Source organism: Mchenga conophoros, linkage group LG4, assembly GCF_057382185.1.
Source record: "Mchenga conophoros isolate Kocher_MC1m ecotype Shallow Benthic linkage group LG4, M_conophoros_male_GT1.1, whole genome shotgun sequence".
Lineage (NCBI taxonomy): Eukaryota > Metazoa > Chordata > Actinopteri > Cichliformes > Cichlidae > Mchenga > Mchenga conophoros.
Window position 1 is genome coordinate 13,404,185 of NC_140529.1, and position 9,397 is coordinate 13,413,581.

The 9,397-nt window shown below is 42.7% G+C and overlaps 1 protein-coding gene across 2 annotated transcripts; it reads left to right on the plus strand.

Moving 5' to 3' along the window:
* The first annotated feature begins 1,450 nt into the window (after positions 1-1,450).
* On the plus strand, positions 1,451-4,183 carry mgp (matrix Gla protein). Of its 2 annotated transcripts, none has more exons than XM_085270455.1 (5): positions 1,451-1,578; positions 2,823-2,910; positions 3,043-3,072; positions 3,263-3,368; positions 3,654-4,183. In XM_085270455.1, exons 2-5 carry the CDS (start codon positions 2,850-2,852, stop codon positions 3,808-3,810), a joined length of 354 nt encoding a protein of 117 aa, XP_085126581.1. In that variant the 5' UTR covers positions 1,451-1,578; positions 2,823-2,849; the 3' UTR covers positions 3,811-4,183. The 2 variants fall into 2 exon arrangements, with proteins under 2 accessions (XP_085126581.1, XP_085126582.1); XM_085270456.1 differs by having other exon boundaries at positions 1,489-1,578; positions 2,826-2,910.
* The last annotated feature ends 5,214 nt before the right edge of the window (positions 4,184-9,397 follow it).

Here is a 9,397-nt window from a genome sequence, read left to right on the forward strand (position 1 = left end):
TGGCCCACATACACGGCGAAGGCCGGGTCCTCGGGAGGATGCAGCCTACAAATTTTGACACCCCCAAACATTCCAGCTTTCAAATATGGAATTTCTGTCTTCAAAACTCCAACATCGTGATGGGAAGAGCACCTTCAAAATCCAGAGTTCAAAACCAGTGGGTCACAGCACAGTTGTCCATCTTTTATATACAGGTCTGTTTCAGTGATTGCCTATAATGATGTAAAACTTGAGTTTTAACAATATTAAAACAGGCAATATATAAAATAAATTAATGCACACTTGTTAGCAGGGTAAAACTGAATATAGAGACCAAGACATGTTTTCATGAACATGCTTTTTTCTGCAGTAAAGGTTAGCATTTTAACACTGGAGCCACCGTCAAGTGGGCATTTGAGAAACTGCAGTTTTGGCAAATCTATGTTGGTGTCCTTTTTCAGCAAAATGCTTTGCACCGTTTTCATAACAATGAAAGGGAACATCCATAGCATTCTTAGACAGGGGCTGAAGACAAAAACACAGTTAATTATGTTTTCTTAAAACTCAGGGTCTTCTACTTCTACTAACTTCTACTAAATTTATGTGTGATACCTTACACTCTCGCACTAACCCAGAGCCCCACATGTTCTCCTTCTGATGGAAAACCCCTTCCACTATTATACAATAGCTTCCTTTCATAAAATTTCCCTTGAAACATCTCCAGTCTGCTCTCGATAACAACCTACTCACTTTACTTTAACGATCCAAACCCCACCAAATGGCTCGCACTACAGCAAGCTGATTTAAGGGCATACACATTGATTCATATATGTGGGTTTTTATTTCTTTTTATTCAGACTTCTCCGCAGGGAAACACTGACTATTACTAAAGTTGTGCTTTACTTCAGTGTCACTTATTATCTGTTTACACAGTGGACTTCTTTTATGGTAGCGCAAAAGAAGAGTTACAGTTATTGCTGACCACAATCATAAATGCTTCTCCTTTAAACCATTTATTAAAAATGTGCTTGGCAACGGGAAGATTTAAAGTAAAGACCAGCACTGTCGTATGTGCTATTTCTGTGCTCTCAGAGACATATTTAGATCACAATCTGCAACCATTTCATGTTTTATCTGAACTTTTTTGTTATCTCTCATATCATGCAGGCATGCTGGCAAACAGTGGCAAATATTATCATGTACCTACTATGAAGCAGCTTAGTTGTCATCGTGCCACCCTTTCCCTCACCCTCTTCTCTGTCTCTCTGTTTACCCCCGGCTTGTTTTTCTCCAGTTCTCCTGCCATCACCACCAGCTCTGTTTATTTCGGTAAAAGCGTAGGAGTTGGGGAGAGAGTGAGCTAATACCCCGGTCTTATTAACTGGTAGAAAAAACGGTGGGTGGGTGGGTGGGTGTGGGGTGATAGTAAGGGAAGGGAGGAGAAATTGCGAGGACTAAAAGGGAGGTGGATGGAGACAGAAAAATGAAGGGGTGGGGGGACAGAGATGAGTATAAAAAGCTTTGCCATGAGGAATTAGGAAATGTTCCTGAGGAGAAAGTATTGAGACAGTTTCCATCACTCCATAATTTTCCTTCAAGGTAAGTAAATTACAGCAAATGATCTCTTAAAACTCTTTGCAGGTGAAAAGTAGGAGAAGTTTTGAGTTTTGGACACAATCAGGCAAACGTAGCTTTTATTTTGTGACTATTTTTATAGTACTTTACTTTTCTTTTTTTTTTCAATTATCTGCCAATGAAAATACGGTAGAAAAGTAGGCCTGTGGCCCTCCTCTTTTTGTTAAAGAGTTTTTAATGTACACCCTCATCTTGGTTCTTTGGCTTTTTCCAATGATGTGTGCACATTCTGTCTGCAGGGAAGGAAGCTGGGACTTCACTAGGACCCCTATTGAGACTCAGACAGGCATTAAACTCTGTAGACACTCTTGTCAGCACCACACACACACACACACACACACACACACACACACACACACACACACACACACACACACTCACTTAGCTATCCTTGCCAGTCTTTGGGAGTCGCTTTTTGAACTTTAGGCCCCAGGCTCGCTGTTTCTGTGCCCACTGTGGGTCTGGCTTACACTGCAGACAAATATGCCTGAGGGGATCATGTGTCAGTGTGTGTGTGTGCTTCTGAATGTATAATGAAAGCTGCTATTGATGGTGAAAAAGAGCGCTGCCGAAACAAGCGCTCCATCCAAATCCCACAAACAGAACGTGGGGATGAAAGCTTTTCTGCAGACATCTGGCACTGCTGTTTATACAGGTGGCACTTACCCTACTTCAGGTCACTCACACTTACACGTTGAGTGTTTACATGTAGACACGTGCGGTGCGAGCGTACACCCCGAGCGACCTTCAACTTCATAATTCCAGTCTGTTCATTCGCTGGCTGTTAAGCAGCTCCTCTCGGCCACAGCTATTCTCTTACGGTTCTTCCTTGCAACCTGAGGTTTCATTGCGTGGTGCAGATTGGCCTCAACCTAAGGCCAGCACAGTGAAAAGACTTTTTGACTCATATCTGTGGTTTTGTGTTTGTTCCATTAAAAAAAAATCTGCAGCACTGTGCCAGCATGCACAGAGATTTTTTTCATATATTGGTTGTTTATCTGCACAAAACCCACAGAAATGTTGTCACTTTTTACCCCAGCTTGAGGTTTTGGTCTGTTTACCCACCCTCAAAATGCAAAAAAGTGTTCTGCATTCTTCCCTTTGCCTTATTTTGTCTCATTTTTTTCTATTTTTTCCCTACTGCCTATCTAACTCTTACTTCAGCACTACCACGACTTACCAAAAATACTTGTCTGCTTTGTTTCCAGCAGGCAGGCAGATAAACAAACCCCAGGATGAGGAGCCTTCTTCGTCTTCTGGCACTCTGTGCTGCAGTCTCTCTCTGCGTCTGCTATGGTATAGATCCTCCCAGACGCCCTCACTTTGCTATCGCTCGGCAGCCATTATTTATTCATAACCTGCAACATAACAAAATGTAATAAGACATTCATCATTTATGATTAACCCGATTCCATGTTTTTCCCGTAGAGTCTCATGAAAGCACAGAATCCACTGAAGGTGACTAAAATGTTGTTTCTCGGTTCTGGAAAAACATGCATGCCATTATAACAAATGTGATGTATTTAATCCTCATTTAGTCTTTACTAACATGCCCTCAGCCCTTGTTTCACCTGATCTGCTGCATGACCGGCATGCCAGATGCTGATTGAAATCAAATTTTCCCACTAGTAAAGTTTTGTGGTTTCAGATTTGTTTGTGCCTCCAAACCGAGCCAACTCATTCATCCCACCACAGAGAGGCAACATATACATCCCATCCAGAGGGAATGGCTTCGGCAGTTACAACTTCAGGAGGTAAAACCTAAAACCATGGGCAGGCATGCAATGCAGAGCACTTTATCTCCTGCATGTTTAAAACCACAAACCCACAGAAAATGCATGCTTGCCATACATATACGGCACTGTGCCTCATTAAGACAAAGCCTAATTGGACCATTAAACATCTACATGTGCTTCAAGAATCCACAGACACAAACACAGAGCCTGGAGTGCAGGATAAAAGAGAATTATTAAATTCATTTCTGTTTAGAGTTCCTCTACTTTTCTTCATTTTGAAAACCTTCTTGTTTTAATTCCCAGGACATTCAAGTCTCCAGCAGAAAGACGCGCAGAGATCTGCGAGGACTACTCCCCCTGCCGCTTCTATGCCTATCACCACGGTGCCCAGCAGGCCTACAACAGATACTTTGGCGCTAGAAGTCAACCACGGCGGCCTGCTGTGACTCGCCGATACTAAGCTGGACCTCACATGCAAAAGTCTCCTTATCATCTGGTCCTTTAGTCCACATATCATCAGTTTTTAGATAATTTATGTAATTGTTTTTGTGGGCTCTTTTGGCAAGAAAACTGTTTTTTATATATAAACACCAGAACTTCCAGTCAATGTGGCTCAAATCACACAGCAGCCCATCATTATATTCATGTAGAAATTTACAGCCTGTTTCTTGTGTAATCTCAGGATGACTTTTATCAAGTATCACTGCATGATCCCAGCATTTATGAGCTTTATGGGATATGCTCGAGTGAAGCGTTTGGCTCACTTTCCGCTAACCATTTCTTACAATCTCCACTTACTTATGCTGTCAATAAACAAATATAATGACTTTTAATGGGTTTGGTCTTAATCCTGTTTTTGCAATTTGCTTGCCACATGAGTTTGTGAGAACTTTGGGGATTCTCAGTGTTTTTCAATATATGCCAGATGTTATATGTAATATAACAATATTTGGGAGTGCTTAAGAACCATTAGGAAAGTTAAATACGGCCTTGTGCATAAATATGAGACACATTACAAGAATCAGAATACTTTATTAATCCCCAAGGAAATTATATAAATGTAAGAAGCCCACTTTAACACAAACAGTCTATAAATACTGGAAACCACTTGGTTATTCTAGTGTTTATCACATGGTTTAGAATTCAAATGTAAATCTGGTGAGTGCTTCTATAAAACAAAGTACAGTAATGTAGTGCAGCAGAAGTACATAGTGCAGTAAAATGGGAAGAAATCAAGTACAAGTATCTAAAAAGCTCTACAGAACCTGATTGAATGTGTTGTTACACAACTGACGTGTTGAGGAGTTACATTATGATTTCAGTATGCACTGTCGGTGTCTGGTCTCTTGCAGTCTTGAGAAGAATGTACTGCACATGTGCAGACAGACACAAGGACAGCTCAGCACATGGCAGATGTCAAAATGCTGTAGAAGTAAAATGACAGTTATACTGGGTGTTTGTCTGTCTGTGCTGCCACATGGCCACGAAAGTGTATAATTATAATTGTCCTGAGGGTAAATCCTTGTAGTCTGTCACTGAAACGAGACAAAAGGCACCAGCATTGACCCAGACTGTGAAATTACAACCCATATGCTCTACTACTGTCCGGACCGGTCCAGCTTCGAAATCTCTAGTTAGAAATAGCAACAAAGGGCATCCATGTCACAAAGTGAACTTAAAAGGCTCAGCTTTGAAAATAAAAATGATATGTTTGTGTTACTGGGACGGTATTCAGTAGAGCATTGACATTATGATTTCTAGTACACCATTAAACTACCATGTGATCGCTAACCTTGGAGGTAATCCAGGGTACCACGACTAGATCTCTTAAAACAGCTGTTACAGCTGGAGGCACGATATGGTCCTTACAAAAATGTGCAAGTGGACACAGACAGCCTACAGAGGGTCAAAGGCAAGAAACAACAGATCAATGTCGTCCTTTCTAAACTTGTGACTGGAAAAATGCGAGTTGACCTAAGGAGGACAGAAAGACCTCTGTGACCTTCCTCTGATTAAACTTGATTCTATGGTCCTGAAGCACAAAAAAATCTTAATAACTGAACTTGAAATGACCTGGGAGGGCGGGTTAGTTATCTCTCACCACCTGAAGAAAGCCAAATACCAAGATTTGATCAACAAGGCTCTAGTTCACGAATGGAAAACAGCTGCCATTGTTTCCAAGGATGTGAAAAACAACCACATTGCTGATAAGTTACTGAAGTGCAAGCTGCGTTTAATTTTTCAGTTAAATTCAGTCAACTACTATCATTTCTGCAGCAGTCGTGGTGAGTCGTATGACTGAGGAGGACATTGCAAGTCAGATTTAGGACGTATCTGTCATGCTTCTTTGAAACTAAAAACGTGTTATTCATCAGCTTGTGCAGCTAGTTGTACTATTTGAGTCGTGACTGTACTCAAAAGCTGCAAAACAAATGGGAATTGCAATGTTAAAGATATCGTGCGCTCACAGTCAGCTGTCCTAGTGTGTGGTGAACTCAGTGATCGACTTCTGCACCTATACAAAAGTCTCTCCTCTTTCTCTCTACCTCCTAAGACATGTGGTCTACTTTTGTAACTGTGGTCTCTGTGAGTGTACTTTGTGTGCATGTTTGTAATTATGCATTGCAAGTGTTAGTGGAAACACATTTTCTTTTTCAGTTTTATGTAATAGCAAAGTGACTTGACTCAAATGTCCCCTGTCAAAGCCGTTTTCCTATCCACATCACCTGGTCTGGTGCCAACGCAAGTTTTCCAGGTACAACTTTCCTGAAGGTTCTAGGTAGTGAACTGTTTAGCAAGGTACACCAACAGCTGAACACAGTTAACAAGCCAGCACAGCTGAGACCAGTTAAAGAAGGCTATGTTTGCCTATGTTAAAGCTGGAGGCTAATTTGATGTAGGATTTTTCGTGTTGCAGAGCACATAATTTTGGTGAGCAAACAATGCCAAGTGCTTGCATGCAATAATCTGACAAAACTAACAGTGCATAACATCTGTGTAGGTTCTCAGTGATTCCAGTCATGGTACCCAGCATGTTCAAATCTCAGCAGTTCCTCAGACGCAAACGCTCATTGTGGTTTCACCCTTGACCCCTGGTGAGGACCCATACCTTGTTTTTGGTTTGGTTGCCTTCTTTTTTTCACACCTTAGAACAAAACACAGCCAAGTTGTGATGATGCTATGTGTAGGATGAATATTTATTGAAAGTTTAGTTAAACTGGAGTGGTATATCACCACAAAGAGGAAGACATGCAGAACATTAAAAAAAAAAGCAGTGTGAGAAACATAGACGATGCCTACAGCAGACAGATTGATTTTAACACTTTTTCACTTGACTTTCACCTCTTACAGGTTATGCCACATATTTTTCACACTGCCTCCTAGTGACTGTACAGAGCTACAGCATGTAGATCTGCTCTGCAAAGCTATGATAGCACCAACCCACAACTATAACCCTGGTATATGAGGATCCCCCAACAGTGTGAATGTTCTGCCCACCCTGCTAATATCGTATGACATCAAGAGAGGAGCTGCCGAACCACAGGTAATCCTGCAGTGTCTGCTTGAAACAAAAGATGTTTGATGTGTACCCCACAAAAGATAAGATAAGATAAGATAAGATAGAACTTTATTAATCCCTCGGGTGGGTTCCTCTGGGAAATTCGATTTCCAAAAAAGCACAGCAACGACAGAAGTTACAGAGTTACAGAATATTATATATACACACACACACACACACACACACACACACACACACACACACACACACACACACACACACACACACACACATATAAATACAGAGACAATATAAATAAAATATACGAAGGGGATAAATAGAATAAATAGGAATAAAAAATAAAAATACAAGTGAATTGCACATTTCAAGTATTGAGTCTATTGCACCATTGACTATTTACAAAAGTATTGCACAAAAGGTATTGCACAGTGAGGTGAAGAGGCACTACAGCTTAGTTGTTCCCCCCTCCTTTGTCCTCCTGTTTCCCCTCCCTCTCCCCTCCAGAGAGGAGTTAAACAGTCTGATATGCCATCAGACAAAGGAGTTTTTAAGTCTGTTAGTTCTTGTCTTGGGGAGAAGCAACCTGTCACTGAACAGACTCTTCTGGTTGTTAATGGCCGTGTGCAGAGGATGCCTGGCATTGTCCATAATGTCCATCAGTTTCTTTAATGTCCTTTTCTCTGCCACTGTCACCAGAGTGTCCAGCTTCATGCCGACCACAGAGCTAGCCCTCCTGATCAGTTTCTCCAGCCTGGATGAGTCCTTCTTTGCTGTGCTGCTCCCCCAGCACACCACAGCATAGAAAAGTACTCCAGCAACCACTGACTGGTAAAACATCCTCAGGAGCTTCCTGCAGATGTTAAAAGACCTCAGCCTCCTGAGGAAGTACAGTCGGCTTTGTGCTTTTTTATACAGGTGCTCTGTGTTGCATGACCAGTCCAGTTTATTGTCCACCCACAGCCCAAGGTACTTGTACTTGTTGACCACCTCCACCTCCTCCCCCTCTATCTGAACCGGCAGTGGACCTGCTCTAGACCTCCCGAAGTCCACAACCAGTTCCTTAGTCTTTGAGGTGTTGAGTTGCAGGTGGTTTGTGTGACTCCATGCGACAAAGTTCCTCACCAGACTTCTGTACTCTTCTTCCTGATCATCCCAGATACACCCCATGATGGCTGTGTCGTCTGCAAACTTCTGAATGTGGCATAATTCAGAGTTGTAGCAGAAGTCAGAGGTGTACAGGGTGAAGAGAAGAGGGGACAGCACAGTTCCCTGTGGTGCTCCTGTGCTGCTGACCACTGTGTCAGACGTGATGTCCTTCAGCCTGACGTACTGTGGTCTGTCGGTGAGGTAGTCGGAGATCCAAGCCACCAGGCAGGGGTCCACCTCCATCCTGTTCAGTTTTTCTTGAAGCATACAGGGCCGGATGGTATTAAAGGCACTGGAAAAGTCAAGAAACAGGATCCTGACCGTGCCTTTTCCCCCATCCAGGTGTGAGTGGGCTCTGTGTAGGAGGTACAGGATGGCATCCTCCACTCCGACACCCGCCTTGTATGCAAACTGTAGTGGGTCCTGGGCATGTTGTACCTGTGGTCGGAGGAAGTTGAGGAAGAGCCGCTCTAGAGTCTTCATAAGATGTGACGTCAGTGCCACCGGTCGGAAGTCATTCAGCTCATTGGGCCGGTTCTTTTTGGGGACCGGGACGATGCAGGATGTCTTCCATAGGGCGGGCACTCTCCCCAGTCGCAGACTGAGGTTGAAGACTCGTTGTAGCGGCTCCCCAAGTTCAGCAGCACACGCCTTTAGCATCCTAGGACACACCTTGTCTGGGCCTGGTGCCTTTCTGGGGCAAAGCTTCCTCAGTTGTCTCCTGACCTGATCCACTGTGACACTGGGAGATGTTTGGGAGGAGGGGAGGGGGGGGAGATGTCTTGCTGCTGAGAGAGGGATTGGAGGAGGGGGGTGTCATGGTGTCAGGAAAGGATTACATTTTAGGAGTGGCATGAGAGTATTAGGCACTTTGCTTGTGGGAAGTCTTGTTTTCATTAAAAATCAAACGACATGTTCCACTCGACATCATGCAGCTTTCCTCTGCTTAACTGTCGAACCACCCACTTGTTGTGGTAAAAATATCTGTGCACATTTAAATGGCCCGTCTACAAAGCTTCAAACAAACATGGTTGTTTCTAAATGTTGCTTTCTCTATGTAGGAAATCACTGTGGTTTGCAATAAAAAGAAAGCCCTCAGATTAAAATAATGCAGCATAATGTGGGACAGTGGTTTTTCCTTTTTAGTGAGTAAGCCATGGTTTTTCTCTGCCTCATGCACTTACTGAACTAAATGTACAAGTGTGTGGGCGCTTTAAAAGTCTGACCTGTCCGAGCTGCTTTCCTGAAAGAGTTCATTAAATTTTATATTACTACCACTACGTATGATGAGATATCGGTGACAGTGATTTGATTTCATTTCATTCTTTCTGTTTTTTGTCTCCTTTTTGTTTGTTTTTTTATTTTAACAGAGATAACTGCA